This window comes from Dipodomys spectabilis, unplaced genomic scaffold (genome assembly GCF_019054845.1).
Source record: "Dipodomys spectabilis isolate Male_0828 unplaced genomic scaffold, ASM1905484v1 ptg000234l, whole genome shotgun sequence".
NCBI lineage: Eukaryota > Metazoa > Chordata > Mammalia > Rodentia > Heteromyidae > Dipodomys > Dipodomys spectabilis.
In genome coordinates this window covers 7,755,072-7,767,568 of record NW_024870911.1, presented here as the reverse complement: position 1 = coordinate 7,767,568, position 12,497 = coordinate 7,755,072, and the positions used below count along the sequence as shown (strand labels likewise).

The following is a 12,497-nucleotide window of genomic DNA, read 5'->3' as shown; positions in this document are numbered from 1 at the left end:
TACATCTGGATGTTAGTAAGAAACAATCTAGACTGAAACAATCAGAGATAAGCAAATTTTCTTGATTTATATAGCAACTAGTTCTGGGTCATTGCCAAAATATTATTCTTTGAACTATATGCTTAACCAATTAAGTCTCACACTTCAGGAAAAAAAATAGTCTTTTAGAATCCAAAACAAATCCAAAATTGAGCCATTTGAGAAAAATTGGTAATTCAATTTTGGGTGTCAAATTTGCTAAGTGAAAATAAGCTATGTGACTTTGGATATTGACTTTCCTCTTTTGGTGTTGGATTTTCTTTAAGAGGTTTCTCCTTTGTTTAATATTCCCAAGGCCTATTCTTTTTATTTTTATTTTTTGCCAGTCCTGGTACTTGAACTCAGGGCCTAGGCACTGTCCCTGAGCTTCTTTTGCTCAAGGGTAGGACTTCTACTTGAGTCACAGCACCACTTCCGGCTTTTTCTGTTTATGTGGTACTGAGGAATTGAACCCAGGGTTTGCAAACACTCTTCCACTAAGTCACATTCCTAGCCCACAACGCCTGATTCTTTTAAACCATCCTTTCCCTAATAGATGCCGGGAAAATGTTATGAGTATTCTTGGTATTTCTTGAAATGGGTGAAAGGTACTTAGACAGTCAATCACCAAAGCTGAAAGGAAGCTCAGAAAACCAATCCATCATTCCCTATCAGGAAAATCTAAGGACTGAGATGGTATCTTATTGCAAGGTTTCTTAAACCTACTTGTGATCCCAGTATTACTGGTGTACCAAATAAATATGCATAGACTGTATGAGCATCATTAATTTTGAAAAGCATGTAGATCCTGTTGTGAGTCAGAACATGGAAATCAAATTCCAAGCATTATGAAATGCTTACAGGTTGAAATCCATGAAGTATTTTACTCCTAAAAAAGATTCTGATAACCAGGAGAAGTGGAGGACTTACTGTTATGCCTTCTTTCTCTTTTTGTTACAGAGACCCCTAGAGTAGATAATGGTCACATAGGAGATTGAGAGCAGAGCCTGGGTTAGCACAAAGCTCCAGGAGGTCTGACCCACTGACACCTGGCCACTCCCCATGGTCCGTGGCTGCTGGCTTGCCTTCCTACCAGAATGTCCCCATCCCAATTGTCAAAGGACCCCTTCTTCTCTTAATTAAAACTAACTCTATGGGGCTGAGGAGATGATCCATTAATACTTTTCTAAATAAAACACTCGTGGGTGCCTTGTACTGAATTTGAACTACTTAGGAAAAAAGGAATCTTATTTTAGCTCAAAATATGCTCAGAAGTATCATTAAAAGGAGAATCACAGACTCATGAATCTGCCATGAGAACTGTGGCATCTATTAATAGAAGCTGCCCTAAAGCCAATAATAATAATGTCTTGCCAGAGAAATGAGGAGTCTACCAAATGGCTTTGTCATTGTTAGACTGGAAACATCTATTCAGCACAGCACATTCATTTCTAAACCAGAACTATTTGGGTTTATTGCTAACATGCAGATTTACAGTTCGAGTACAAATGTCTTGTTTTCCCCTGTTGAATAACAACCATTATTATAAATTTTTCTTTTGAAAGTAGCATTTTCATCCTGCCCAGTGTTCAAACTCTGTTTGTAACTGGGCCTTACTACATAGCCAAGGCTGGCCTTGAACTCAAGATCTACCTATTGCTGCTTCCCACGTGTTGGGATTATAGTTGTACACCACTATGCCCAGATGGTGCTCAAACTCTTGACTTAAGCAGTCATGAAACAAGCTTCATTTCACAATCTATGCCTGGACTTGTCAGAGTGCCTCCTTCAATGAGTCTAAGTAATGAGCAGTAGATTATAAAAGTCAGATGTACTATGTGCCACCTTGGGCTACCCATAGGTGGAGGCCATTGTTAGTAAGATAGCTAGGAAAAGTCTTGCGCAGTTCACACTCTGCAAAGTATAAACTAAATCTTTTGCTCTTTTATATTTCTTATTATTCTCAGTTGGATTCTTTGGATTAGCCAGCTACACACTCCTTTTCTGTATTCAATGGTTCCTGTTCAAACTCAAATTATTATCCCATCTCAAGTCTTCTTTCACTGTATACATCTTGAAGAAATAGTTCATGCTTCTTGTTATACCTCTCCATCCTGCTTAGATAGTCACGGAGGAAAGTTTTGTGACCTTCAGATTATTGCTTTCTCATTACAAAAAGTGAGGACCAGGCATACATCTTTTCCTACTCTTGATTTTGAAAGTTCTATGAGTTACATGCTTTGAAGGCCAAGTGGATGCTCTGTGACTAGACCGGCTTCTTTGTGTTAAAAAATGGATTCTGGAATGTCTGGAGACAGATCTAGAGCAGAAGGCAAGGATGGCTAGAGAGATCAGAGTGTAGCAAAGGTTTGAAGAGTGAAGAAAGATCGATATTATGAAAGAACAAATGTGGCTGTTCAGATTTTCTGAGACTAGCTTTCATATTAGTGGTGTGAGTCAAAGATGCAATCCATGGCATCAGTCAGCTATCCCTTGGAATCTAAAAAATGAGCTATGTCAGCACAAGGTTAAATTGCTGAAGCGAAAAGCAAGAATGATGGGGAAGCAAAATAAGTAAGACGAGAGAACAGAGGAAAGTTTTTCTCTAGTTTTTTTAAAATAAATTCTACAGGTGTATACAACAGAAGGAAGAGCTACTATAAGGAAAATCTGCATTGATTCCATGAAGGAAGGAAAAAGAAGGAAAGGCTTTTCTGGGAGAACATGGGGAAGAGGGTTTGTTTCATAAACAACAGAAGCAGCTGCTCAGCAAGAATGTGGAGTAGGGGGTTAATAAATCAGAATGATTATGACACACATTTTGGCTGGAATTCAAATCCGAGGGGTAGGAATCCTATAGGCTTCACATCTGTAGAGAAGTTGGATGTGATAAAAGATCCTATCAAGAATAAGAGGCCATGCAGTGGGAAGACCTCGGTGGGGATAGAAGGCCAAGGCTAAATTTTCTGACCATTTGCTTTAGGAAGGAAGGCGTAGATAGAGGAGGTATCGTGATTCCATTCAGAGCCAGAGGATAATTAGGCATACTCCACAGAGGAATGTGGCGGGGAAGTCGAGTCCAAAGTGGAGGTCAGCTGCACAAGTGGGTGGGAGAGGTATGAGGGGGAGTAGGAGACAATCAACAGTCACAGGAGCCAACAGAATGAAAAGACATCAAACCCATGTTTCAGCAGCACATTGTTCCAAATAGCATCAGGACAGGTATTGTTGGAGGCCAACTTGGTTCAGAGTCAGTTTGGATCCATGCACTTTATCTGGTATTCATGGAATTCTGGCATCACTCAGAAGGGAAGTGGGACCGGGTGTGTGAACTAGAGTCCATCAGGGATGTAAGGTTCCATGCTGGAGCCTTGCTTATAAAATCACAAAGTAGGAGAGACTGGGGTTGATGTAGCATCGGCTCCTTGCTGGCTAACTGGGTGCAATCCTTTATCTTTTTCCTTAGGAACTTCTTGCTGGGTTAACATAGGTCCTCAAGTCTGAGTGAAACAACTACATCACAATTTGGCTGGTGTACAACAGGAGGCAAGCAAATCTTACAAATCTATGTCAGCAATTATGAGAGGGAGAGAAGGGATGATTGCCATGGACTTTCTAATGTACATTAAAGAACATATGTGTATATTTTCTTATGTACATTTTCATTCATTTCAAATACCTTTGAAAGCGGTTACATGAAGAGTGTATAAAGGAGAAAGTTAAATCTGTCAAATGAGGATGAGAAATAGTCAAAGATTTACTAACTACATCATAGGTTTAATGTCATTTAAGTGTTACTGCTCTCCACTGTGGTTTGCATTACCATCTCCAGTTTACAGGTATATGTTTAGTTTGTGTGCTACAGATGCTGATCATCATCTAATCCTTGCAACATAAGAGTATGTATACTAATAACTCCATTTTCTAGATGGAAATTTCCAGTTCATGGAAAAGGTCAGTAACTCGACTCAATGCTACCCAATCAGAAAGGGATAGAACCAGAATATACAAATTCAGTCAATATTTCTAACATCGAGAATATGTGGATTTTTTTTGACTGAGTATTTGACGTAAGGGCTTCATATTTGCTAGGCAGGTACTCTACTGCTGAGCCACATTTCCAGGCTTGTTTTGGGCTAATTATTGTTGTTTCTTTCATTGACTTGTGCCTGGGTCATGAGCTGCCTAGTTTTAGGCTTCCTATCTTGCTGGAGTGAAAGGCAAGCGTCACCATGTCCAGCTTCCCTTATGGATTTTATGGAGTGGTTGCTGTGACTGGTCCTCTCAATTGCAGCCTTTTATGTAGCTAATATGCCAGGTATGTGGCTCTCAGCTGTGGTTGAGAAGGGATCTTATGAGCTTTTCTACCTGGGCTGCCATTCTCTCACTCTAAGCCACCAATTAGCCATAATGAAAGGCATGAGCCACCAGTTCCTGGTCAGAGCCCAGAATCTCAACTCCAGTGACAAATGTAGTTTAATTAGTCAGTCAAAATTAAAAGAAAAAGGAGAGGAAAGATATACTTGCAAAGCCTTGGAGTAATGAAGATGATAATAGCATAGTAAACTTTTATGGATGGCTTATTGTGTGCCAGCTCCCATTCTGAGTGCCTTGCCTAGACTGAGATTTCAGAATCATCATTTGCTTCTTTCACTGGAATCTTAGAATGTAATATATCATAGGTGCTTAATAAATATTTGTTAAGGAAATCTTAAAAGATAATGTGACCCAGCAATATAGAGAATATACAGCAATATATAGTAATATACAGAATTTAAAATGGGGTTTCAAATAGGTATGTGTAAATCCATATTCACAACATTATTCACAACAGCCAACAGGTGGAAAGAATCTAAATTTCCATTGACAAATGAATGGATGAACCAATATGGTTATATTCATTCAATAGATACCTGCTACAACCAGAACCTTGCAGATATCATATAAAGGGAAATAGGTCAGACACAAAAAGACAAGTCCAAGAATGATTTTTGCTGATGAAAGATACTTAGAATAGGCAACTTCACAGGACAGAAAATAGAATGGTTGTTGCTAAGTATTGGGCTGAAGGAAGACTTGGGAGCTGTTTAATGGTACAGAGTTTTTCATGCATGTATAAGCATTATTACATGCATTTCACTACAACCAAAATTAAAAAAGAAAAGAAAAGAAAGACTCTTGGCTCCGTGAGTGATGCCTGTCTGCAATCCCACAAATTGGAAACCAAATTGTAAGGCCAGACTTAGCTATATAGTGTTTGTCTAGTCTGACCTACGTAGTGAGACTGCAACTAACAGCAGCAGCAGAAACAAGAACAAATCAAGACTCTTGGTAGTAGAGTCCTCGTATATTTCACTTTAAAAGAATAAGATGGTGACAAGAAATATACTCACTACCTGACTTATGTAACTGTAACCCCTCTGTGTATCACCTTGACAATAACATTTAATTAGGGAAAAAAATAAGATGCTTGCCAAGAGCTGCTGTAATACTACTCAGCTGGAAGGTGAGCTGTGGTGCAAATGATAAAGCATTAGCCTTGAGCACAGAAGCTCAGGGATAGCACCTTGACCCTGAGTTCAAGCCCCAGGACTGGCACCAACCACAGACCAAACAAAAAACAGAAACAAAAGAACATGCGGCTAAAAAGGAGTAATCAATTTAAGTCAAAGAAAAATGCAGATTATAAAGGAAAAAAGGATGCAAGATACTATAAATAAGCTAGGCATGGTAGCACATGCCTATAATCCTAGTTACTTGCAAGGCAAAAGGAAAAAGGATTTTAAGTTTAAAGCAAGCTCTGGAAAAGTTAGCAAGATCTTATCTCAGAAACCAATCAAAGGTCTAGGGTCATCTAAGAGGTTTAGTAAAATGCTGAGTGTTTGCCTACCATACATGAGACCTTGAATTGCCTTCAGTCTTGAGGGGAGGGGGGAGAGAGAGGGACAGACAGACAGAGAGAGACAGAGACAGAGAGAGGGAAAGAGAGAGAGGAAGAGAAAGAGGAAAAGAGAGAAAGGAAAAGAGAGAGAACATAAATACCCTGTATAACCTGTATTAGAATGAGGAGGAATCATTTCCTGTTACAAATAACATTTTCTTCAATGTCTTTCAAACGTACTATGTATTCTCTAGCATGTTACAGTAATCTCTATAGAGATTGAGGAACCTAAGGCCTGTGATGCTTTTGAAGCAAGCGGATCAGCTGCTCTGAAGTAAGTTCTCGGTGTCATGGACCTCTGGACACTCACCTGTCCACACGGAGCTGGCAGACAATGCTTAATGTATCAACCACTCCTTCTTCTTTCAACTGCTGACAACCAATGGATGTAGCAATAAAACACCCAGTTCTACCGATCCCTGCGCTGAAAGGAAAAGAAAAGGAATTAAAAAATGGGGAAAGATAACAAAGTTATCTAAAGTCTTCTAAAAGGATATTTTTCAATATGAAACAAAGGTGAGAGTATAATAAAAAAATATGTGTTGAGTATTACGCACCAGGCCTTATGCTGTGATGTGTGTGTGTGTGTGTGTGTGTGTGTGTGTGTGTGTGTGTGTGTGGTGATTTGAACTCAGTATCTCACACTTGCAAGGCAAGTCCTCTACCAATTGAACCATGCCCCAGTCCTTAAATATATCATTTCACTTAGTTTTAAGTGATAGGATGAGAAATAGTAGGATAGTGGGGTGGAAGGAGGAGATGGGCAGGCTGGAAGGAGATGGGCAGGCTGGGGAGGAGGGGGGCACTGCATATGGTTCTGGAATGAATAACAAGAGTTTGAGCTCAGGTAAAACATAAGCAGTAGAAAGAAGGGGAGAAGGTTTAGATTTATAACAAATATGAGTCTAAAGGACTGGAGTTGAAGTTGACAAGAACAAAGGTGATGAGATCTGGAGACTAAAAAGGATGAGGGAACACCAAGGCATAGGTGAATTCAGGAATAAGGGATAGTTGGAGGAGGCTGGTATGAGGAGTTCAGATGTTGAGAAGTCGTGAATAAGCAATGGTTCAGTTCTATTGAGGAGAGAAGATGGGGCTGGAGCCACATATTTCCAGGCTATTTATATAGAGGTAATATTTGACTAGAAACGCTGCCTTAGAAGACATATCCATGGATGGGGAACCTGCCAATCTCCCTCCCCATTTATCCTGCGAAGTCTTCATGTAAATTCCTCTCAAGTCTTTATCTAAACTCCCTACATTCCTCCCAGCTGGAATTCTGGTGGTTGCTATTTTACACTTGTTCAGGGTAACTAAATTGGATGTCTTAAAGATGGACTTAATTATCTTTTCCCTCAATGACATTGCCCGTCAGCCAAGTTTTTCCAGCCTAGAAATCTTGGAGCCATCTTCACTATCTCCCCCTCTGTCACCTCCCACATCCCATCTGTTACCCATTCCTCCATTTCCCCCATCTCTGCTGAGACTTTGTGGTTCTGTACTTTCCTTTCTGTAGACTTACTCATGTCTTCAACATCTCTTGATTTAATGATGAGAAGTGATGTCATGGTTTTCCACGTCTCCAATGTTTCCCTGAACTTAAAATTCATGATACATACAACGAAAAGCTAGGCTCCTCTATCTAAACTAAGGACTTCATTATATCATTCCCTACTAAAAACCTATAGGTAGTCCCATGCAGCACAGTATCAAACCTACCATGGTACTCATGACCTAGCAAAATATGAATGTAACTAACTTGATGTATTTTTGCTGTCTATGTCTTTGATGTATTTTTGCTACTCTATGTGCTATTGCTTTCGTTTTCATGAACTCTTGCAACCAAAGCCTTTTATTCTTCAATTTTTCTTTCTATGTTAATGATGACTTCTCAAGCAGGAAAAAAAAGCGCTTGCCCATCTTTGCAAAACCACAAACATTTCCTTCTTCCTTCCTTCCCTTCTTCCTTCCTTCCTTCCTTCCTTTCTTCCTCTCTCCTTCTTTCCTTGTTTCTTTCCCTCCCTCCCTCCCTCCCTCCTTCCCTCCTTCTCTCCCTCCCTCCCTCCCTCCCTCCCTTCCTTCCTTCCTTCCTCAGCCTAACATTATTCCATTGGTTAGAAGCTATCTTCAATTCTCATGGTTAGAATTAATTGCTCTTCTCTTGGTTCCTCAGATAGCAAATATTTCTTCTATTTGACTTTTGTATCTTGTTGAATATGAGGACAGAAAAATTGAAAAGAAATGAATCCTTATATTTGAAGTGTCTACAAAGAGTTTGTTTTGAGGAAGAGATAGGATTTGAGAGCATGTTGTCTTCAATGAATGAGAAAGTACATTCCATGTATGACATCGATATAAATAAGAATTAATGCAGGACAAAATATGTGACTTGTAACAGTAAGCAGCCTAGCCTGGCTGGAAGAGAAAAGTGTTTTGGTGGAAGAGTGGGCAAGTAATATTGAGAAGGTAATCTTTATATGAAGGACTAAAAACTTTGGACTGTGTCCTTTACACTTCTTTTTTTGAAATCGATGGAAACTGAAATTTCTTTGGCTTTTGCTTTTTATAAATTTTTAGTTATTATAAAGATAATTTTTGAGGGGTTACATTATATTAGTCATATAATGAATACATTTCTTTTTTGGACATCACCCCTTTCCTAGCTCTCTTCCAGTTTTTCCCTCCTGTCCCCATCCACAAGTTGTATAGTTCATTTTCAACATAGTATCTAGTGAATACTACTGTTGCATCTATTCAGTTTTTTCATACTTTTTTATTGTTAAAAATGCTGTACAGAGGGGTTACAGTTACATGAGCAAGGTAATGAGTACATTTCCTATTACATATTGTTGCCTCCTCCTTTGTTTTCCCCCTACCATCCTTTCCTTCCCACCTCCACAACTACACCCCCACCACCCACCCCCACCTGCTGAAGGTGTAAAGTTCGATTTCAACACAGTGTTTTGTACATCTCATTGTTACAATGGGCCAGCCTGTATCCTTATTTAAGCATTTTGTCTTTTTCTTTTTCCCTCCCCGAATTAGAGAAATGTATATACAAGATGCAGGGCACCAACATCAAATACAGTGTCTATTCAGTTTTTATTCCTCCATTTCTCCTTACCCCTCCCAAGGACAGAAAAATAAATAAGGTAAAAAGAAAGGGAAAAAAACCCAACAATAACAAAGAAAAAATGAACTCTTGTTTCCATTTCCTGGAGTTCATTTCAATAAATATTATTTTGTATGATCAGAGGGAAACTGAATTTTTGCTCCCTGGGGGAAAATCCACAAAAGCTTATACACAAGTGATTTTTATATGTGAGTAATTTTAAAGAGACCACCGATCTCTGTAGTTTATACATAGACTCAAGGTTAGGAACTCCTGGGCAATGTGAAGTCACTGACAAGTTTTGAACCCATGGACTCAAAATGATGAGTAGTTTTTGGCCTATTATTCCAGAGACATGCATAGGCTAGGCCACCATGGCCTAGGGAATAAGGGTACGTGTATTCAATTAGTCAAGTATAGTTGAACAACATGGGTGAGGTCATAAGGGCCTGAACTGGGGTGGTTGGCCAGGAAATGGTGATTATGGGAGAAGCTTTGAAGGAAAGCCAATCTAGTGACTGATTAGATACTGAGGCTGAAGTTGAAAGAAGAGCCAAAGATAACTGTCATCTCTGGTCACTCAGTGACTGGAAAAAAGTAGGCCTCATTCTTAGAAATAGTAATCAGAGAGGGGACCTGGTTTTACAGGGAAAGTACCTAGTTTAGTTTAGATATTCCGAGCACTTAATGATCCAGTCTTAAACCATTGCCAGATATGTCCCCCGCCCCTCCATTTGGCTCCAAACTAAGTTTAGGATAAATTATAACGCTGGAAGCCAGATAATGATACCTTTGGATAAATAGACATATAATCATTTTACTTTAATTCACATAATCTCAAAAAGGAGCCTAAAACTGTAACCTAAAATAATACCATATTTATTATACACAATATCTAACGCTCTCTAAATGGAACTTATAAGGTTAAACATAGTAATATCAATTATTTTGAAAAAGTATGAGAATAAATGGTTAGTCATGTAAATAACTTTAAAATACTTTCTTAACCAGTTATGGGAGATGAGCTTTAACCCGAGGTTATGGGCCACCACGGACAATTGATGTTGCTAATGGCCTGGTTTCCATGACCCCCTTCCAGTAAGAGTGTTTTGCTTTACTTTTAATAAGCAATCACTTGTCTACTTCCCACTTTATCAATTCATCTTCACCTTCTTTACATGCGATAACTCTAAGAATAGTTGACTGGTTCCACCAAGTGTAACATAATGATAAATATTATCAAGAACATAGTTCATCAGGTGTAGTGGTGCATGCCTATAATCCCAGCACTTGTGAGGCTGAGGCGGGAGGATTGGGAGTTTGAGGCCTGCCTAGGTTACATGGCGTGCTGCTGTTTCAGAAAGAAAATGACACAATCTAGGTTCCATCTTAAAACAATAACAAAAAGTTATCAGTGATTTTGGAAAGGATACCTGTAACTCCTAGTGTGCATGAGACGGAAGAGACGAAAATGAATCAATGAAAGTTTCAAGTTTCAAGAGAAGTTTCAAGTTAGATGACTGAATAAGATCTCCTGTTCACTGAGCCACTTATTAAGAACTAGTATTTTGTCCATTGTGGAACTGTTTATTGAAAAATGCTCCCTAAGTGTGAATGCATGTCTGTAAGCATCATCTTGAATAAGATTCAAATACCTGGAAATAAACCAACTTCGATCAATGTTTAATTTAACAAGTAAGTTATATCGGGGAATCAGAGCTCTATTTCCTATGAATCTATAGAGAATGGAGAGTTATTTCAGTAGAAAGATCAGTTAGTGTCTTACCTGCAGTGGACCACGACAGGCCCTCGGCCCCCAGAAGCCAGTCTGTCTTCCTCCACATCCAGCATTAGCTGTAGGAGGGGCTGGGCGCTGTCTGGAGTCTTGTGATCTGGCCATGAGGTGTACCAGTAATGCTTCACATGCTGGGTGTGACTTCCTTGCTGAAAATAGCAAGAGCCATCAAATGCCTTATTCACTTGGGCAAAGAAAAGTGTCTAAAACACAGGATTGAATGCTTCCTCTCTCTCCCATCTCACTGGTCATTTACTTCGATGTGGAAAACATACCTAAATTCTTTTCTTTTTAATTCTTTCACCTTGAGAAAACCTGACCTTAAAGTTGGACAGATTACCTCCAGATCTCTATCTGCTTGGATAATATAGATAATGTATGTGCCATAGGCTAAATATATGCTTATATACTTTGTTACAATAATGAAAGTGTCAGATAAGAATATCACCAAGAAAGAAAGATATATTGTGTTTTCCCAGGACAGGTTATTCTAAACGTACCAATCCATATAAGAACTTTTTTTTTATATTCAGTTGTATTAATATCTCTACATCCTATCTCACACTTCAGTATTTAGTAGCAGCAAGGAATCAAAGTAGGGATTCCTGGACTGGAAACACCTGGAAGGCTCATGTGCATCATGTCAAGACAGCACCAGAAGGGGGTGTGATATGGATCAGGCTTGTGCTGGAAAACAGGTTTTGGAGCTGAATATGCTGGTGCACTCCTGTGATCTCAGCACTCAGAAGGGCTAGGAATGCACTTCAGTAGTAGAGCACCTTGCCTACTTATATGCAAGGGTCTGGGATCTATCCCTAGCTCAGACAACAAACAAAACAAAATAGGTTTGGGTAAATGCTTTCTTATACCACACTTTAAATAAAAACCAGCATCTCTGCCTCCACTCTGCCTCTTCGTGATGATTTTATCCCTGCACAGAGACTGCAGATAATATTGAAATCCTTGGGAAGATTATTCTTTACAGGCCAAAATAATACCATGGCAACATTCCTCAGCATCTGTTGCCTATGAGCTAAATAAGTTAATTTTTCTATGACATAAGCTGGTCTGGGGAAAGTCCCTATAAATGACTGGAATGCCAGGATTTTGAAGATATCATCAACACTTCAGGCTCATGTTGCTTCCCACAACCACCCACCCCTGCAGATTTTATCCTTCAAACTTTGCAGGCCTTAAAGCTGCTGAGACCAACATGATATTTAAAAAATTCCTGATAAAGCCTCTAGCAGGAGCCTTGCTGGGTAGAAGTGGCTAACACTTGTAATCCTCTCTACTCAGGAGGTTGAGATCTGAGGATGGTAGTTTGAAGCCAGCCCAGGCAGGAAAGTCTGTGAGGTACTTATTTCTAATTAACTGCCAAAAAAGCTGGATGTGGAGCTGAGACTCAAGTAGAACTCTAGCCTTGAGCAAAAAACAAAACAAAACAAAACTAAGGGACAGTTCCCAGATCACAAGTGCAAGCCCCAGCACATGTGCACACATTCATCGCCCCCCACATACTCATACACACACGTTAAATGTAAGATGCTCTATTATCCAACTTAGAAAATCTACTGTCCTACAAAAACCTTCCTTAGTGTCCTCCTTTCATTAATTTAATTATTCCACAT

The 12,497-nt window shown here is 39.3% G+C and overlaps 1 protein-coding gene across 4 annotated transcripts in view; it reads right to left on the bottom strand.

Annotated features, from left to right (window-relative positions):
- Ptprr (protein tyrosine phosphatase receptor type R) overlaps positions 1-12,497 on the bottom strand; it is a 213,882-nt gene that overhangs the window by 7,932 nt on the left and 193,453 nt on the right. For all 4 annotated transcript variants that reach the window (XM_042698790.1, XM_042698791.1, XM_042698792.1 and 1 more), the window contains 2 exons: positions 10,858-11,015; positions 6,270-6,383 (listed from right to left, as the gene is read on the bottom strand). In XM_042698790.1, coding sequence (XP_042554724.1) covers positions 6,270-6,383; positions 10,858-11,015 — 272 coding nt within the window. The remainder of the gene's footprint in view (positions 1-6,269; positions 6,384-10,857; positions 11,016-12,497) is intronic.